This window comes from Drosophila teissieri, chromosome 3L (assembly GCF_016746235.2).
Source record: "Drosophila teissieri strain GT53w chromosome 3L, Prin_Dtei_1.1, whole genome shotgun sequence".
Taxonomy (NCBI): Eukaryota; Metazoa; Arthropoda; class Insecta; order Diptera; family Drosophilidae; genus Drosophila; species Drosophila teissieri.
This window is the reverse complement of record NC_053031.1, coordinates 17,823,926-17,844,563: the sequence shown is the minus strand read 5'-3', so window position 1 is coordinate 17,844,563 and position 20,638 is coordinate 17,823,926. Positions and strand designations below refer to the sequence as shown.

Below are 20,638 nucleotides of genomic sequence, written 5' to 3'. Positions count from 1 at the left end.
TTCGGCTTGTAAACGTTTGCCACGCAAAAACCAATAGATCAGGAGTCTGGTTGTACCCGTTCCTCCCTAAAAAATGTGCAAAAATGCTCCAAAAATGCTTGCGACCTTCGGTTACCCAGTACTCTACACACATTTGTTGTGAATGTGCATATCAGGTGTTTGCTTTCCAAAACCATTGTAGGTGTGCAGTTAAGGCAAATTTTATATTGGCGACACTCCCGAAAAACACAACACAACTTTCAATTCACTTTGTTTAGATGGTCATAAAAAGCGAATTTAAGTGTCGTATTAAAATATCTTTAGCTTTAACCCTGAGTTACTGAGACTTGAGTTCATTATATGATAATAGCAAAGAGGTCAATAAAGTTTACGGCGTTCGCTGCAAATGAACTTTAAGAACACAATTAAAACGCAGATATTTGTGTGAGCTAATCATTTGTTGTTTAAGATGGTTTTAATGGTTTGTTACGAAATACATTTAGCATTTGTTTGATAAATAACAATTTATCTGAAACTAATTCCATGTTAGGGTCATGTCTCTACCGCACATTGAAGACTTATCCCTATTTTATGTTTTTTCTTTATTTTAATGGGGCGCCCTGTTCGCCGCTCCTAATGCCATATTTTATGGCTTTACCTCTGAGGACTCTGAAATCCACGTACTTGTGATTGCGATCGATTCAGCTGTTGATCCTGGGAAACTGTAGCCATTGTTTGGGAGTCCCATTCCCAGGCAGGATGCAATATACCCCTGATACCCTTGGGAAAATGTGCCGTCGACTAATATCCCATCCATAGCCAATCGGAGTACCCATTCCCGTTTTTAGGCTTCTAGCTGGAGGATGACACATATTTTGCTTAACGAATGTCACACAGCACCGATGACGATGACTCTTCCTGGTGTTTGGGGCACGTACAGCGTCGCTGTTGCTGCTGTTGCTGTTGTTGCTGTTGGGCATTGCGGCTGCTGCAGTTGCTGCTGCCGTTGTCAGAGGCCTCAACAGCTACTGTCAAAGTCACGTTTTAATGTAACGCTGGCTGGCTGGCTGGCTGGCTGGCTGGCTGGGGCTCTGAAATATTGAGATTGAGTTACGAGCAGCCAACAACTTTTGTCAACACGCGAAGCTGCATAAATGCCGCTTAAATGGCATAAAATATGCATATGCAGCGGCCAGTCAACCAGTTACCAGTTAGCCAAGTTGGCCAAGTTAGTTACTTGGCTAGTTATCGCACCACGCTCAACATATTTCAAAGTTACACGACCGGCTCAGGGAAAGGGTGATGGTGATGGCGATGGCGATGGCGATGGCCATGGTGCTGGTGCTGGTGCTGGCGAGGATTGGGATGAGGACCTTACCTGACACGCCCTTAGTTAGTTAGTCGTCGAGTCGACTCGACTGTGTCTGTCCATCTGAATTTCGAAAACTCGACGGCAGCTATGTGGCCAGTTTCCTCTTGCTGGCTGCCGGGTAATACTCCCTCTTTAGCCCGGCGTAACCGGCGTAGCTGGCGTAACCCTAAGGAAATTCTTTGTAATTTGCGTTTTTCACACCCATTTGATGTAGCACCAGGTCTTAATCTTAATCCCTGCCACCAAAACGGCTAACTACCTTAGAATACCAGGCGGCAGAGGAGGCAGACGATGCAGTAAAAGGGTTGACCATCATAAATCGATGGTGTTGGCATGATATGCGATGGGAATTCCGACGCTACTCCCTTTTGGCCACTGGGAAAAACTGTCATGTTTTTCGCGTTCGTCAAGCCGGAATCCAAAAGGGTTGGCTAGGCAGCCAGCCCTGAACCTGAATGAAATGCGATCAGATAGGCACTTCAGGCGGAGTAATTATAAGTGCAGGCGTACTGCCGCATTGATATGTTCCGCGCTGCAAGAGACATGCGGGCACAATAGGAGGGTAATGAGGAAGTTAATTGTTCCCGACTTTTCGAATTTGTTCCTCTTCAGATTAGAAATCAGTAAGCAGTTAAGCAAAAGAGGGAGCTTTTTTCAATTGCTCTATTTAGCAGTACTCCAGCACAAAAACCAGTAATCTTTGCCATAAATCTAAACTAAAGATGTAAGTACATGCTGTTCAAGAACACGGTCACACAGTTAAATTACACACTAGGCGACCTTAAATAATAAAATATAAAACGAATTACTTTTTTCTTATCCTTAAAAGTATATTTTTAGTTCTTTAAAATTTATTTACTTTACAGCCCGAAGGTCTGAAGACCTGTGCCCGTACTGCATCCGAATCCGAGTGCAATCACCGTGTACCAATTAAGATCGCCAGGATTAGCCAAGATTACATTTACATTATCTGTGCTCTCTTATTTATGGCGCTGATAAACCTTTAGCCTACTCATATTTTCAGTTACCAACTGGGGCTATATCCCCATAGCCCCGCTGCCTGGTCTCTACAGATATCGGTGGTAGTACCGGCGGGTAATTTTCGTACCTGCTGCAGTCTCATCAATTGCTTTGTCAAACCTTGAAGCCTGCGAGCCGAGGGCTCAGTGTTTAGTATTCAGTATCGAAAGAGAAAAAGCAAATCAACTTTTCAGCACACACAAAAAGCCGGGGCCCGGTTATCAAAGTAATTGCCAATTGCTGATGTTGCCGTTGTTAACCAGCGACTATCCCCATATGCACTCGCATATGAGGTACAAGTTTATGTACGAGTATGTCTCGGGATCTCGAGATGTTGGGATGCTCGGATGTTGGCTGGATGTCGGGATCTGGGGATGGTATGGGATGCGATGCGATGAGCCACCACCATTCCACCATATAGCCCGCAGCCTGATAAAACTCAATACTTTTGTGTGTTTATGGCCAATCAGAAATCATGCCCATGCCCACCTCAGCCGCATACAATCCCGCTCACTATATGCATAAACTTCTGCAGCTTTTTACTTTTCCATACCATGCCTCCAACCACAGAACCCCCCTCGACCCACTTGGCCATTCAAAACCGAGTGTCATTTTTAGCCAATTTCGCTGCAGTTGCGTGGCATGAAAACTCAATGGACTGGACACGAGTCGAGGACTCCTCTCCATGGGCTAACTTGCCACACCACCAGCAACTTGCAACAGCCACTGCAACAAATCCAACAAAGAGCTGAGAAGGCAAAAAAAGTGCGAACGCGTTAACTACATGGCGTCGCCAATCTTAGCTGGAAAACGTACGACAAGACAAGACAAGCCAATTGCTGGCCCCGGCCCTCGGATCTCGGATCGCTCTGGGATCGGAAAGAGGGCCAAGGGGAGGTGCACTTAAACAAAAAAAGGTTAACCAGTCATTACAAGTATGGCAAGGGTTAAGTTTATATCTGGTTTATTAAGGAGTATCGCTTAAAATCAAGTATTTAGCGCCGCAATTGTTTTACCTAAATAAATATTTTAGTCATATTTTAGCTAGCTTTAGTAGTACCAAGTAGTTTACCATTTAGACAGCCACATACTTCTTACTACATGACTAATACTCTTTTATAAAATATTTGGTTATTTAGGCGATATATAAATATTTCTAAATATTTCTCGACCTCAGTTCGACAATTTGTTCCATCAATAGAAGGTGAAATCGTCGCTCTCGTCGGACTTTTAATACTTTAGACTTCTCAAGAATTTCTTAATATAATTACAATTAATAGTTATGGCTAATTGTTGACTTATTTTTATCAATCCATAAGTTACTACATTTTTTTCCAGTGCCTGGGCTGAGAGCTCGCAGCGCAGTGAAGCGAACCGCGCTGGACTGAGCTGGGAATGCCAACTGAAGAGCTGACGAAGTGGAGGAGCCGGGAACTGGAGCTAAGCCAGGAGGGGATCAGGAGGACTGCACAGTAGCGCCCGCGGCCCAATAAGTGTGTGAAATAAACAATGTGCACACGTTGCCCCAGCCCCCGCCACCGCCCCTCTGCTCCACCACCGCCCCTGCCACTCAACACCCCCGAGCCCCGCGTGGCGAACCCACGTCCATGTGTTGGCTTGTATGTACATTTTTGTGCTCGACGAGACAACGGCAGCAACAACAAAAAGCCGAGAAAAAATAAATAAATAAATTGCAACATTGGCAGCATATTTTTACACTTCTCCTCTGCCTGGCACCCAAAAAGCCCACGGTCCACGTCCATGGTCAAGTCAAGGATGGCAGAGGAAAAGCGCTGGATGGGATGCATGGAGGCAGGAGCTACGACGACGAGGACGCCGAGGAACGCAAAGCAACGCACTTTTAATAAGCAATGGCCAATGGGTTAAATGGGGTATAATTAGACGGACGGCGAGTTGGTAACATCTGCCAGCGGGGCTGCGGAATATTTGAGAGGAAAAACTGAAGAATAATGCACACTGATCTTTATGGGCTTATGGTGTGGCATCACTCAAACGAGATAAAGACGGTCTCTGGAGAAGTAAAGCGCTCAGGTGCAATTAAATAAATTATTTAATGCGAGCTCTAAAATGTTAAACACCTTACATGTTATAAAAACTCCAGAATTGGGCTTCACAACCGTGGGCCATAATAAATTCCTAGCAATAATATAGAATCGAAACCAGAAACAAAACATTTAATATAAACAAACTCTTAGTAACAAACATTATTTAGATTTATTTAAGTGACTTCAAAATGTAAAATGAAACCTTTAATTCAAAATCTTAACGCCTTAAATATATTATGAACAACCTTTTATTAATGCTAATTTATTTTCCAGTTATATATACATATATACATTCCTGGTGTTCCACATATTTCAGTTCACATATATTGAAGCAAACGCTCTTGTTGAATGGACAATGAATTTACGTACACTTCCACAGCCATGAAGCATTTGTCAAAATATTTTGTTAATTAAAAAAGGCTTCGTTGTGGACAGAAATGGGTATTGCCTAGTTCGATTCCCAGAAGCAGCAGCCCCAACCGCCGTGGGTTATTTTTGCACATCGTTTATGTGGCCCCCAGCATAACTAGGCAGCTGCCCCCTTTTTCCCCTTCTCCCCTTTTCCCTTTGGCTCCAACACGATCTCCATCTCCGATCGCCGCCTGTCAGCGCTCCACTTGTGGCGTCTGAGGATCGGAGCCCGCAGTTCTCCGTTCGGGAACTCGGGAACTCGGACCCAAGAGCCCAGAGTGGACTGGAGTCATCAGTGGGCCTGCCCTTTGGTTGATATTTATTTTTTGCTGTTTGGGCTGATTAAAACTGAGAAATCCAATTTATTTCAAAATTTATTGTGTCTCACACGCGCTGGGACGTTCAGGAATTGAAAAATATCAATAAAGGCATATGAATTGTTACCCAATAATAAATCAAGTCCCCCCAGCAAGACAAACAAATATTCCTTTTATTGTTTATATATGTACATATACCCGTACAAAAAGAAAGAAAGGGCTGAAAAAAGTTAAGGCAGCAGCCCCCTACTTCCCTTGCCATCCGTTTTATTCCCGCCGTCTGTGGCATTTTTCGCACCGAGCCCAATGAGAAATATTTCAATGTGAAAATCACCGAAAAAGCTGGTGGGGAAACGGAAAAAACGTGAGCAGGCTCCCCAGGTTATGCGGCCCATGATCATCATTTCATTTCAATTCGCTGTCCCAACTGGAAGACGGCAATTTTCTAAGAAAGACGAAGCGCATACCGAGGAGCCAAACGATTCCAGATTGGCTCCAACTTGGTGTTTCAGAAATATGTGCAAACAATTACGTGCTTCGGGAGAACGAGAACCAAAACGAGATCTTCCCTTCTGGATCGCCGACCATCCATCCATCCGTCTGTCTGTCTGTCTGTTTGGTTTTGTTTCCTTTTTTTCTCTTTTAGTTTTTTCTCCGATTTTTTCGTCAATTAGAATGAGCTGCTCCTTAAAGGAAGCTGTGAATGTGCGAAGATTTCTTTTATACGAGTGAGTATATTCCTGGCCAACCTGGTCTTCTTTTTTTGGAAGCCCTGCAACCATCAACGGCAGCTAAAATTAATATACCCGCGATAACTCAACATCAACATCAGGCGGGCCATGGAGATGGGAAGTGCACTGGAAGAATATAGTTCTGCGATGCTGTATTAGGTAGAATACAGTTTCTTGAAAAAGTTTTTTATTTTCCTATTTCTGCAAGCCCAACAGTGATAAAACATTTATGTTATTAATGTTTAATACAAGTGTTGGCTCTTCGATTTCCAACAGTTTAGGTTTTGGAATAGAACATGAGTTTTTAAGTAAAACCCATATTGCTTAAGTACCTAAAAAGCGAATATAACAGTGGTGCAGAAACCATAAGGAAGCCTGATCTGAACTTAATAATGTGATGCAATATTTTTTTCGAGTGTTGGCTCCCCCCCAACACCCCCTCCCTAACCCCTGGCCAAGCTTCTTTTGCAAATTTCTGCCCCACGTTCCAACATCCTGTTTCGTGCCGTTCATCTTGTCTCTCCAATTGTTGGGCCCGTCTCTTTGTTGCTTTTCCATTGTTGTTGTAATTGTCGTTGTTGTTTTTATTGTTGTTGCTATTATTTTTGCTTTTGTTGTTGCTATTGTTGTTGTTGGCAGCTAGTTAAGCAGTTTCGCGTAAACGTTTTTCCAATATGAGTTTCGGCTGGAGGTGAGGTGGTGGTGGTGGTGGTGAGGGAACTGGGGCTGTGTGTTGGCTGGCCTGTGTGTTTAGGCTGTCTACAGGGTTGTTATTTTAAAATTAGCACTTTGATTTAAGTTGTCTACACTCTTGGCGGCCCGTCTCTAGTTGGCCAAAAGCCCCAAGACTCGGCTCAAACCGAAACTACAGCTGCATTTTAGCCAAGGTGTTGAACAGCTGAGTGAAGGGTAAGATAGGGGGTAGAAGGTGCCTGGGATTGGTATTGGGATTGGGATTGGGATTTGGGCTTCGGATTGTGAGTCCAACTTGATTGCCGCCACAAAAGGTTGAAGGTTAGGGCAAGATAAACTGTTGTTGATGGTGCCCAGAAAGCCATTATCCACATATCATCGCCGGATGATTTCAGATGTGTTGCAATGTGCGGGGGATCGCATAGGTTCGGATGGGATTGCATTGGAATATCCCACCGCCCGATGATTATGCTGATGGATCGGACAGTTCCTGGGAGTCGAAGTGCCACAAGATGATGGCCAGTTGAATGATCTCGGCTGTGGCATTCGTTTCCTGGTTCCCGATTTTATTAGTCATGGCTTTTTCCATTATTTTGTGCACGCCAGCGTAGAGCGCAAACATCTGGGTAATAAATTTACTGAACAGCGGATCTTGGTTATTTATTTTTTTATATCTTATGGGCATTCACACCTCTTATGGCCGGGGCTGTGATTTTAAATACACCTTTTCTAAATAAACTGTGATTTCCTTTATGACTAAGTTTTCATATTCTAAAACGTTTATTTCATTATTCGCCGTTTTATTTATTGTTAATAATGAGGCAGTATTATAAAGATTTTCATTGTGAAATATGTAAAAGGATTTAAAAATCTTCTTCACTAAATTGTTTTTCAGGTCTGCAAGACTCATAGACAGAAAAATGAATAGGCTCAGTACCTAAATTGATGGATGCTACCAATTATTTCAGCTGGCCCCACTTAAAGATTACCATGCAATCTAGCCAAGTTTTCCGTAGTGCCCATTATCAGTGCAACTTCCTAGTTGATGTACGCACATTGTCGAGACCGCTACGCCATTGAGTTGATTAACCCAGAGGCATGTCTCCCCTTTTTGGTCGGGGATATCGCGTAGCCAATTCTTGGAGGGGCCCATGGTGCGGTGGGGGTTTGGGGCTTGGGGCCAGGTGAAGGCAGGTGAGAAAGAGCACGTCGCTCCGTTCTGAGGCGCCAGCGAAAAGCGATGAAAGAACCGCATCTGCCGCAATTACGGCGATGAGGTTCCGAAGAGAGCGTCACGTCTCCGGTTCTTAGGCCTCAAGATCACCGATTCAGATGAAGATGAAGATCGAGATGGAGCTGGAGATGGAGATGGAGATCTGGTCGCAGTTGCTAATCAACTCGTTTATCGGCCTCAGACTCGCCAGCGTAATCAATCATTGGCCAGATAAACAAGCGTGTGGATCGAGCTTATCTGATCCGTAGTCGGGGACCCTCGAATGGCACGTAAATCGCTTCCGGCGGACTTGGCAACTGGTTCTTATCACTGGCCTAATTAAATCATTACAACCATCAAAAGCACACAGAAGATCTTCAAAGCCTTTATTTCTAATAACCATTTAAATATTTACGTAAAGCAAATTGTATTAAGTATATATACATATGTAATAGTAATTCCTAATAATGCCAAATTAATAGAAGAGAAGCTTTCACGCAGTATAATGCCGAACAAACCATGTAGTTCCACTTGCGGAAGTCTGACCGTAAACTGAAGGGAATCCAAATGAATCGAATGGAAATTAAGTGAAATGACGATGGGCATTAAAATGCATTCGAATCGGAACACATTTCACTACTAATCAGAGCGATAGCCGTACGAGAGACGAGAGACGAGGGACGACGGACAATGGGCAGTGGACAGTGGACTGCGGCTCGGAAGGCTCATGCATTTTTAATGCCCCATTTTGTGGCCGGAAGGAAGCGCAACACGTAAACGTGTTAATATGGACAGCACAATCTATTAATTTGTCAACAATAAAGTAAGACAAGCGACAGGCGACATCGTTCCCGAATGAGAGCATTGATTGGAGCCACCGACCAGACTCACTGCCCCCAGTGCCCCAACTTTTGGGGCTGGGAGGAGGACCAGGGCCTTCAGCTTGTTGTCAGCACAGCAGGTACGAAATTAATATGCGAGCAACAATTAAGATAAGCGCGCCAACTTGTGAAGTGACTGCTGCGAGGAGGGCGCAGTCGGTGGCCCCAATCGCGGTTGTCCGGCGACCGCAGCAGCCGCCAATGACTAAGGCGACAACGCGCTGGCGACTGGGGGAAGAGTTCCACACAGTTGAGATGACACCGAGAGAAATGCCCCTCTCATGCCATATATTTATTAATATATCAGGTTGTGCAATGAATCACCAAACACGAACTGAAACACTTTAAATGTAAAGCGATGTAAAAGATTTAATATTATTTAATTAATATCCCAATCTTAAGATATAGCAACTTTGTGCTTATTTATGTAAGCTTATCTTAAGAATATATTTACTACATTATTTGCAATTATGTGTTATATGAGTGCTATTTCTATGACTGCAAGTACAAACAGTGTATGATAGAAAAGGCCTTGGAAACTCATGTGTTCCATTTATTGTACGTACTAGAAAGTATCTTTTTCAGTGCAGAAGAAAACCAAGAGCAGCGATCTTGATCGCACCTCGCCGACTGACTGCTTCCTCTCACAAGCAGACTCTGCGGTAGCCCGAAAAAATAAACAAGCAGAGCTGCAAAAATACTTTATACGAGTTGAACAAATTTAACCACATCCATTAAGCAAGACCTTGATGACAAACGGCGGCAAGTCTTTCGTGCGATAATAATAAGTATTCATTTCAGATATAATTTTTGTCGCTCTTCTCATTTGGCCATCGGTTCTTGTTATTTTCGGCATGCCCATACGTATAGTAATAATTTCAGTTACCCTTTGCTGATTGCCGATTATATTTTCGGGTGGAATGATTTTATTAAATTAATGGCGATAGAGGTGGCATCTGTTTGAGAATGCAGCCTTAAATTGATTTTATTATGATTTACAGAATGTCAAAAGCTTCCAAGCAAAATGTATAAGTATTCCGAGAACTTTAAAATGCACTTCTTTGAATGTTCATAACCATCGTTTATTTAATGGCCAGCATGCACTGGCGTAGAACAGATTGTACATAGACTTAAGTGGCGTGTTTGAAGTAGTCGTGTATTCCGGATGCATCGGCCTTCATGGTCCTGGCTCCGGGACGCCAGTTGACCGGACAGACCTCACCGAACTCATCGCTGAACTGGAAGGCCTGAACCAGACGCAGTGCCTCGTCCACACTGCGACCCACTCCCATGTCATTCACCGTGATCTGGCGAATGCGGCCCTCGCGATCGATGATGAAGAGGGCGCGTAGAGCCAATCCCGTCTCCTCGTCGAGCACTCCATAGTCCCTGGCTATCTTCATGTTCTTGTCGGCCAGCAATGGTATATCCAACTCACCCAGACCTCCGTTCTTCCTGGGAGTATTCATCCAGGCGCAGTGCACAAAGTGACTATCAGTGGAACAGGCCAGGACTTCGCAGCCCACATTCCTGAACTCCGGAGCTCTGTCACTGAATGCCTGCAGCTCCGTGGGGCAGACGTACGAAAAGTCAGCCGGGTAAAAAACCAGCAGGACATATCTGCCACGCAAGTCCACTAGGGAAAAATTACGAAAGCCACCGGATACCACCGCATTGGTAATGAAATTGGGCGCCACTTGGTTAATATTGAGCATACGCATCTTGACGGGCTTAAATTAGTTATTTGTTTGGAGCTGAGAAAACTTAGTTCCACTGGATTTGATATTTGAAGACTGAATGATCCGATAGGGAGTTATATAGCTTGGAGTGCTATATATAGTTTCAAATTTGTGATTTCACAAAATTAATCTGGGCTCGGAAATTGGATTACAAATATAATTAAATGCGTTTATTCACTCATTTTGAGTTGACCTGCATAAATCCAACATTTTTGACATTTTCCCCTTAATCACATTTCAATGAACATTCTCTTACAACGCCTTTTCATATTTGCGCCATTTCGCTCTCAAATTTCCAATTCATATCTAACCGACAATCGTAACACGATCAGCTCCAATTAGAGCGTCCTTTTGGCAACATAAACCGAATCCGAATCGCATTCGATTAAATTGAATCCAATTCAATTATGTGAATTGTGAATTGTGGGGGTTCGACGAACCATACACCACACACCATACACCATACACCTGCCGCTGAATGGGCGTGTGAAATGATTGTTGTGTTAATTTCGCATATGACACCATCAGCCGTCAGGGAAATTCAAGCACTTTATGCGGTTTATTGGCTTTGATCGATTGAGGGAGTCACATTTTTTATATATTTATTATACCGCCACTATATGACCGCCAGTCATACGGGTCTCGGGTTTCTTGACAGCTCATTCAGTGCGGTCTGTGTCTGTCCCGCTTTTTCGGCTTTTTTAGCATACGTTTTTGTGCCAATTTTGAGTTGGTGAAATATTTGGAGGCGATTTAGCAGCACGTCAATTACCGCTGGCCACCTGATGACAGTTGCAATTAAAAGCAGTGGAGAAAATGAAAAAAATAAGAGAAAAACACGAAAATGCGGGGAAAATAGTTGCCAGTCAACACGGATGGATGCCTGTTAATAGACATGTAAACTGCAATTAAAACAAGCCAACGGGGAGGGGCCAACACACAAAATCGGGGATGGGGGGGGCAACTCCAACTCCTAAATATTTTGACTCGGCCAACTAACATGGCCAAAGAGACGGCGGGCTGGGACTTTTCTTTAATTAAAATATTTAAGCACGCAAATAGGCCTGTCTCTCCATTCTCCATCTGTCTCTATGTGGCCAAGTATACCCGTCAGCCCCTATATCTTCCATATATGTACATACAACCGTACAACCTTTCCGGGCATCGGGATCTGCGGGAAAACTCAACTGGGCGTGTCCACGCTATATACTATAGCGTATAGCGTAGTATAGAGTTCGGAACACGGAGCTGCCGTTGTGCGGCTTTAATCAAAGTTTTTGCCAGCGGGGAATCAATCATTTGAAATTTAAACGTCATCGTGCGTCAGACAACTCATAAGACAAACCAACAGTAACAGCGGGCAGACCGGCCCAGATCGCCACGATTCGAGATGGAAACGTGAGGGCCGTGGATTGGCAATTAGAATTGCAGTTGATGGTAAATAAATGTACCTCTTCACAACAGCATAAGTAGTTTATTTCCCCAGCGTAAAGTCAAGTGCTATATTGCAGGGTAACGGAAAATCGGTTGCACGTATGTGGAAACACAAGGATAACTTATCTTTGAAAATGCCATAAATGTACAAAAGTTTTTATACATCTCTTTACAACATTTGTGTTATAAAACGCACCTATGACATAAATACACATTGCAGGATTTCATTGAGTAAACTTCTAAATGCAATAAAAAGTGTAATATGTATAATTGGCCCGTATATTCACGATATCCCTATCCCATCGCCAACTCCAGGTGAATGCGAATGTGGCGTGTCCGAGTTTTTAGCGAGTCGCCTCCCAGTCCAACAAGAAATCAACCAAAAACCAAACCCCCGATCCCCGAACAGCGACCAGCGACCCCACGGCCAACGCAATCACAGCGTACATTTTTCTTTCTTAAGGTTTGTATTATTTTTTCGTGTATTTCTGTGTATATTTTTTGCGTTTCTGGCCGGCCTGTCTTCATGTTTCGGCGTAGTTTTGTTAATGAAAGCCAAAAGCGAAATTAATGCGTGTGGCCAACGCCATCAGCAGCGCCCCCAGCTTATCACTGTCAGGCGATCTAAACTGGAACTGGACCTCGTTTAAGCCAAGTCGCACCGAACTTGGCTGATCTGCTGGTGTTCAGCTGAATTTATTGGCCAAATATACGAGTATACTAGTATAGAAATTCATTTGATACGGCCCATGGGAAATTTATGCCCCTGTCGCCTGGCCTTTTGTTTTCGGCATTCTGTGTTTGCGCATAGATTTTTAATAAGTGATAAGCATTTGAAATGACAATTTTAAAGTCGATTAATTAATTAAATGGCAATTGAAAATGCCAGCAAGGCCCACAAAACACGGGCACGGAAACATGATGGCACAATAAAATATACAAATTGATTGATTTCGGCTTTTTAGGCATATATTTTAATTTTGTTAGTGATTTTATTGTTTGGTTTTTGTGTCAGATGCGAATATTTTCGAGAATTAGCTTACGGCCAGTTTGTTATCTTGAATAAGTAAACTGAATGGTTATTCAGTTTGAAGCTCTGCTTAATATATTGCTCTTTTTATGTTTTGACATTTTCATGACACGATTCCGTGTTTAAAGATAACCGATTTAAAGTATATTAAATAGAATGCTGATATGGCAGTTGTTCGCACTGCAGGGGAGCTCTTGTTTTCCAGCTAAAATCGTATTCAATGAGTAAAGTGCGAAGTGTTTTTTGTTCTGCAGAAGATATTTAGCAAATGATAGCATATTTATGTACAAAATGTGTCAAAGTCAAGAAAACATAAAGACCAAAGCTGGAATATCTGAGCTCAAAACGTGAGATTTTTCTTTTTGTTCTTGTGCACCTGGAATATAAAGAGGCAAAAACAGTGTGATTATATTTGCATTTTAATGGTTTAAACTTAAGCTGTACAAAAAAGCGGACAGTCATTTCCGGAAAGAATCCAATTTTAATTAAATCTTAACGGAAAACTAAAGAAAATTCTTAGAATTAACTGAATTTACTAGACCGACTTGAGGAGTTTTAGCAAAATATTTGTATAGCTTTTTATCGCTTACATACAATGAAATATATTGTTTTTAACCAAGTGGAAAATGACCATTATCGTTTTTAGTACGACATTTACCTGATTAAATACCATAAGCCCCATAAAGTAAGAATATCAATACTGCATCAATAAAATTTGTCTCATTTATTCAAAACCCAATGGGATCTTTTACAACTATTTGATTACAACTCAATTCGCCCCACCGGCAATAATTTAAGTTTTTATTTGTATCTAGGCAATACATTTGTATTTAACAAGGCATGGAAAATGCCACTTAGCTCAACCCGCGTGAATTCCAATCACACGCCCTCCCAAAACAATCGTGATGGATCGAAAAGACTTTAACTTTCGTATTATTCTGTTTTCCCATGGAACGCCTTGTTATACGCGCATAGTTCAATAGTTTGAACTCTTTTTAATTGATCTTGATTAATCGCACACCACACACAGATACCGGATACAGATGCCGCCCAAGGAGGCGGAAGGCAGGCTCCCCATATCGAATCGGAAGCCCGACCATTAATTACGCTTTAATTACCCGCCGAAAAAACAAAACCAAAAAAACATAAAACGCATGAGGCAAAAACCTTAATAGTTTCGCCTTATCAGCATAGAGTTTCGCTCGCCAGCACTCCTAATTTCATTAGTTTAATGGCACAAAACTGTGGAAAAACCAACAAAGCAACGAAAACACCGACGAATGGCTACCAAACTACGCAAAACGTGCAGACGGGGTAGCAGCACAAAAAAATTGTTAACAATTGTGAGAATAAATTGCTAAATAATTAAGTGGATCAACGGCCGTTGGCCGAGCGAGCTGCTCGAGAGATCTCAGACTCCAAATTGCATATGATTAATTAAAGGAAATAAAATGCTGACGACGGCGGCGGCCACTAGAGAATGAGTAGCAGAAAACTACAGATACAAAAAAACAAGAGCAGACCGAGCGAGGAGCCAACGAACGAAAATCTTTTTCTTTAATTAATATTGAAGTGAAGCAAACCGAAGTTCAGTAGCGAACCGACGGCAGAAACTGGAAAAAAAACCAACGACAAAAAAAGCAAGCAAGAAAGACAGGAGGCGTTTTTCAACTCATTAACGTTCAAACAAATTCATTTGCATATCTCTACCTGCCCCAAATTAATATTCCATGGCTTCAACATTCTTCCCGACTTTTTCCGTAAATTTGAAACGCTTAAGAAACGAGCTGAGAAATGGTCTCACACACAATTTGAACTGCAACACTGCTCAGTCAGTCAGTCAGTCAAACAGCCAGCCAGTCAGTCAGTTTCCCCACCTTCGCCAAACACCACCTATTTTATTTCAGTTTCCTTTGTCTAAATGATTTTTATTAACATTTTTCGCTCTTTGCGTCAGGTATTCGAGTAGGGATACGCATTTGCTGTGTCACTGCAGCCAAGCGTGCCAGTGCTGCCAGCTTGGCTACTTTGCTCGCTAGAATAGGGAATATACATAGATAGAATATACATATATAGCTAGAAGGGATCTTAATTATGAGCTCTCCAAACTAAGAAATCTTCTGAAAGCTAATGATTTAAAAGTGTACTTAAAGCTCAGTAAAAGTTTAAATAAGGTAACATATGTCACGAAATACCATTTAGGCATTCACTTCTTTGGTAATCAACTTGCGGAATCGTTAACTCATTAGCTGTATAAAAATATAAGATCAACAGAAATAAATAAATAAAAAAGTATTCCAGCTGGAAAACCAACCATAAAAGACAGTTTATTCTCAGGAAAGTACATATTACTATTGTACCAATCACATTTTTCCCCAGTATTTACCTGATTTGGGATTGTAAACCTTTCCCTTCCTAGGCGAATCTAGCTAGTTTTTCCTATAGCACCTCAGTGGAGGGGCGATCGTGGAGCGGGGAAGGGGCGTTCCGACGGGAAAGACGCCGGCGCATACGGAACGGGGTCCAAGAGCCGAGTGCTGGGCGTCAACTGCATGCCATGCGTAAATGCCAAAAGCGGCGATCCGACCCTCGTCTTAACCCTCCAGTGCCCCTTTGCGGCTTATCTGCTTGTATTCATCTTGAAAATTGTTTCTAGTTGAAGTTTGCCTTTTAATTGTTAGGCGCAAACAGCCGACCGACCGGCCGACTAAATTAAATTTATACCTACTGTATCGGCGGTTTCTTTCGCACCCTTAACCCCTGTCAGTTCCATCTGGTTGCGTGTTTTCCCTGTGGTCGGTATGCGAAAGTAGCCCCAGCCTCTCCCTCCAGAGGCCCTATAGAGGATATGGTGTAGGATCGTCACATGTCGCCCATTGAGCATGTGCAGCCTTTCAGGTTAACCGACTATCTCGTTCTCTATCAACGTTTTCTAGCCCTCTCTGTCGGGCAGGTCAATAAATTCCTCCGGAAAGTGAATTATTATAACGTTTTTATTAAAGTATGCCCTTGCATCTAGTCCAGTTCTACACACACACATCTCACATAATTAGCATAGTTATGGGGGTTCCGTGTTTATCTAGGGGTTGGCTCAGTTTAACTGTCTAATTTTTCACTCAACTGTCCACATTTGCCTTGGAAATTTATTAATTTGTCCAATTCCACTGACAAATGATAAAAAGCTTGACAATTAATGAGAATATCTGCTCGAATAAAAGGTGTCGTATTAATTAGAATACTGGACCGGGGGGTCGCGTAGTGCTGATGTAGGGGTGTTGAGTCAGGGGTAGGTGGTCCAGCACTAGGCTCAAATTTATGAGCACTATGCAGGATTAATATCCTTTTTATGTCGTGGCTTGCTGTTCATGTCGCACTTAATCACGAGCAATTGAAACCGCACCGACAAGAAATGTGTTAATTTCGAGGGTATGTCATTTTATGTTCGGCTTGTATTTGATTAAATAATGTGTTTATTACCTAAATTAGTTATAATAAGTTAGTTATATAAACACAATCTTTGAAATATTGAAATAAAATATTTATCTTTTCTTCCGCTTTTTTTAGAAAACATTTTTTTTTTAATCATCATATATACATAGATCGAGTATTATAATTTCACTTGCCTTTAAAACCACAAAATGCTTACATATGGCTTCCCAAATCAAATGCAATAAATCTACTATCTGTGATCGTTGCCCAAATTTAGACACCATCAGTTCAATAAAATCCAAAATTATTCACTCCTTCAATCAAAGAGCCATTCAAGACATTGAATCACCGAAAACGTTTGAAAGCCATGAATTACCATATCGGAATCCCGCGAGCTTTGTACAAGTGTATACACATGTTACTTATTCATGGCATTGTAGTTTCTGTTTTTTTCTGAAAGGGCAGGTGGGCTGGTGAAGGGGGGAATTTTGAATTTTGGATGCGAAGAACCCTTTGTACCCCCGCCTTTGTGATTATTATGATTATTCGGGGGGCCCCCAAAAGAGCGCCATTTAAGCCGCTTGTTGTTTGGTATTTTTCACAGCTCCGCACAAAAGATGGATCTTCGTCTCCAGCGGAGAGTGTTCACGATCGATTTGGAATCGTTGAAATATTTCCCAAAAAAAGAAAAGTTTTTCTTGTTCCGAGGAGGTTTCATTAGCGTTTCGGGTACACCTGATGTGTCTTTTCGGGTACACCTGATGTGTCTTTCTTTCTTTCAGTCGGACAATGGAACCCACAGGAGGCTATTTTGAATAACTCGAAATGAAACGAAACAAAACAAAACGCAACGCAACAAAACGCAACAATGCTTTCGCTTCACTGAGACGGATGTGCAGCGTTTTTAGGGTTCATTGCGTTCACCTCATCGAACCGCACAAGATGTTCGTTCACATGACTCGGCAGTCCCAAAAAATGCAAGACAATTAAACAAATTAACAAAACAACGGAGCAGAGTGCACGGCTGGGCCAGCTTAGAGCAATTTTACACATGAGAAAATCGAAGAGCATCGCCGACCATTAGCCATTAACTCGAAAAACCCTCCTCCAGTTCTTCATCCAACTCATTTCTGGCCGAACTGCGCGGGTGTTTCCCAACTGTCAGCTGTTTGTTAGGGAAGTTCAAGTTGAACCTGCCCAGGTAATTAAGTTTCGAATTTTACTTTTCAATAGGCCATCAGGTTTGACCTCCTCCCCCATCAACCAGCCATTTGAACCCTTTCGCCGCTCACATGCTCACATAGTCACATGCTCACATGGTCACATGTGTGTGCGTCTAATTTCATGGCTGTTAGCCGAAAGGGCCAGGTCCAAAAGGTCGCGCAAGACAGGCATTTAGTATGCACGTTCCCCTAACGTCTGGCTGGCTGCCCCCCGAAAAGTCTCCTTTTCCTCAGGAACAACGACTTTTATTATTGACATCAAACGACCAGTGCACGAATGATGACCCCAGAGGAAATGTGACCCCCGAAAAGGGTTGAGAGTGACATGGAAGCGGGAATACTCTATCCACTATTTTTGCAACTGAACGATGTAACTAGTACTAATATACCAATTTAGTGGTTAATCACAGTGTACTTGTATATACATACATCTTTAAAAGAGAACAAATAAATTATTCAGTTTTGAATTAAGTAATTAGATTTAATTCACACACTCATTGGTATTAGAAAAAAACAACAATTGACTTGCTGGAATATTTTTAGGTGCCAACTCCAAATTAATGTTCGCTTGCGCCTAATTGACAGTAAAAACGCCACTCAATTTCCATTTCCGCTGTAAAAACTCGGCAGCCATCAGCATCTCTCAGCTTCATTGACAAATCTATCACTCAGATCGTTAATTACTTCTGCCGAACGAAGTGCCATAAATATGTGACTTCTAATCTCCATCAAATCCTATCGGAAACAAATGCATCCATCAGATCCAGAAACCGAAACTCCACCACTAAGCCCACTCAACTTGACTCAACTCTTTCGCCTGAAGAGCATCTAAAAACACAATGAAACAATCCCACAAAAAAATAAAGGAGAACAGAAAAAGTTCGAGGGCAGCAAATAGCGACAAAGAAAACTCATAAAAACGTTTAATGATGTCACAAAACGTAATAAAAATGCAATAAAATGTCAAAATTATTGAATTTACGATACGAAACAAGTTCAAAAAATAACAACAAAGAGCAACAAAAACAACGACCCAGCAACAAAAGAAGAAGCAACCAAAATAACAATAACCAGGGGACGGAATTCCACTTTCGGGGCGGAGAAACACCTCTGCAACTCTTTGACCGCTCCGATGGAATGGGTTATATTATATTATATGGCATTAGTATGTTCCATTGTTGTGCCGATTCTACTTGTTGTTGTTGTTGCTGCTGCTCTCCATTGTTGTTGCTGTGTGCGTTGTTGCGTTGAGTGCAACATGCGTATGGTTGCTGCTGTCGATGCCGCAAGGTGTCGCGCACTGCCAACTACTCTACCATAACCCTAACCCCACGGCCTAATTTGAATAAATTTCAAGTGTAGGCTCGGTGTTTGCATATTATGCACAGCAAAAAAATATCTCAAGTAGTGAGCAACAGAAATAATTCCTTATTGGGTTAAGAATCTATGTGCTTTTCTATAGTTCGCATAAATCTGTTATCTTTTATTTGAGTTCTTATTTGCTGCTTTTCTAAGCTCAGCAATTTCTTAACTTGAATCTTTCTCCAAGTGCAGTTGCATGTGTATATGTCGAAACTTTTTTGTAGTGCCATTAGTGAAGCGATTGATTCTTATCAAAAATCTTATCAAATTGTGTTTCCTCTAGCTGTGTCCTATTTGATTTTGGGTTACATATAGCGGTGGATAAAAGGCCGAATGGAGACTGCGGGTCAAAGGATCAAGGCAGGGGTTTCAAATTAATGGGTTACAAGCGGCGATAAGGGATCCCGAAAAAGAAAAAAAACCAAAGAATCATCAATCCCGTAGGGCAATTACCATATTCCCTGGCTTAGACAGAGTGTCTCCCCAGGAGCAGACTGCTTGACTCTGGAGGTTCTTTCCTTTTCCCATCCATCCATCGAAACCATCGTCATCCTGGCCCAGCGATTCCAGACGCACCTCCATCGCCTCATATATGCAGGCATGAGCGGGCATACTAATTAGATCGGATCAAAGAGACTGGTGTTCTGAAACTCCGGCGAGTGGATGGGGTGAGCACTGATTTGATTTTTGATTGGGATCGTTCTCACTCGGTTCGATTCAATTGAGAGGAAGCACTAAAGTTGCATTCTTTATGGCCTGACGTGCTCGAAAGAATCCGTTCTTTAATGTAAAAAGCAGGTCGGAATTTAAATTTAAATTTAAACATTTTAGAGTGCAAAATGCATCTTAATGTGTCTTATTAAAAAAATTAAAGGAAAGCAAGTAGGACCTATCAAAACCATTTTCTCTCTCATTCATATTAACCTATAGGTATTCCTGGTTTATAGTTTTTATAGTTTTTACATATTTTGTCGTTGTTCTCCATCTCTTTTAGCCGACTACCTATTATTTGTTTGAGACAAATTACATATACCTTGACTTTCAAAAGATGCTATCAAGGTCCCAACGCACATATGTTCATCGGAAATAGTGACCAGTGACCGACATCTACCCACCAGTAGGCCGGCTCAACGTCACTCGAGTGTCTCAGACACTTGACTCTATCAGAAACAACACTCGGCTCATTCAATTATTACTTGTGAAAACACAGCCGAAGCTTACAATTTCATCAATTATAATGTGCGCTATAGGTATGCGTCGGTGCCTCATTAGTGTGTAATTATTTTGGCCACAACTCGATCACTCAAATTGAATTGCGGTCACCTATTGCCCATTCCATTCCGCATCATCTCATTTCATCTCGAGTGAACAGAGAATTCTTCCACCACATGCAGCGAGCGCCTTGTTTGCCCCAATTGAAAATGTCAACCTATCAACAACAAATTAACTTGAAAACTTACAAAACAAAAAATGTGCCTCGAAAAAATACGGAAAGAAAAGCAAAATAAAAGTGCCAGTGCCAGTGAAAGAAAGCTAAAAAACCTGGCCGAGTCTATAAGTAAGACGCCGCCTGCTGTTGTTTCTGGGTTTCCGAGTTTCTGAGTCTCTGAGTCTCTGAGTCTCTGGGTTGCCGAGATGTTGGGGCTGAGAGCTGATGGTCATCATGATATATGAACGGCCTGGGCTAACATTTATGTACCACAAATGTCAACTGTCAATGTCAATTTATATTATGCTG

The 20,638-nt window shown here is 42.1% G+C and overlaps 1 protein-coding gene and 1 long non-coding RNA gene across 2 annotated transcripts; one reads left to right on the top strand and one right to left on the bottom strand.

The window, feature by feature from the left end:
* Positions 1-9,767: 9,767 nt before the first annotated feature.
* On the bottom strand, positions 9,768-10,489 carry LOC122616726 (peroxiredoxin-2). Its single transcript, XM_043792278.1, has one exon. It carries the CDS (start codon positions 10,402-10,404, stop codon positions 9,814-9,816), a length of 591 nt encoding a protein of 196 aa, XP_043648213.1. The 5' UTR covers positions 10,405-10,489; the 3' UTR covers positions 9,768-9,813.
* Positions 10,490-17,110: 6,621 nt separating this feature from the next.
* On the top strand, positions 17,111-18,013 carry LOC122617763. The gene is made up of 2 exons (XR_006325968.1): positions 17,111-17,516; positions 17,583-18,013. It is a non-coding gene; the product is annotated as an uncharacterized LOC122617763 (long non-coding RNA).
* Positions 18,014-20,638: the final 2,625 nt, after the last annotated feature.

What these genes read in the sequence shown, in the direction of transcription:
- LOC122616726 (XM_043792278.1), bottom strand. Translation starts at nt 10,404, where the DNA reads ATGCGTATGCTCAATATTAACCAAGTGGCGCCCAATTTCATTACCAAT.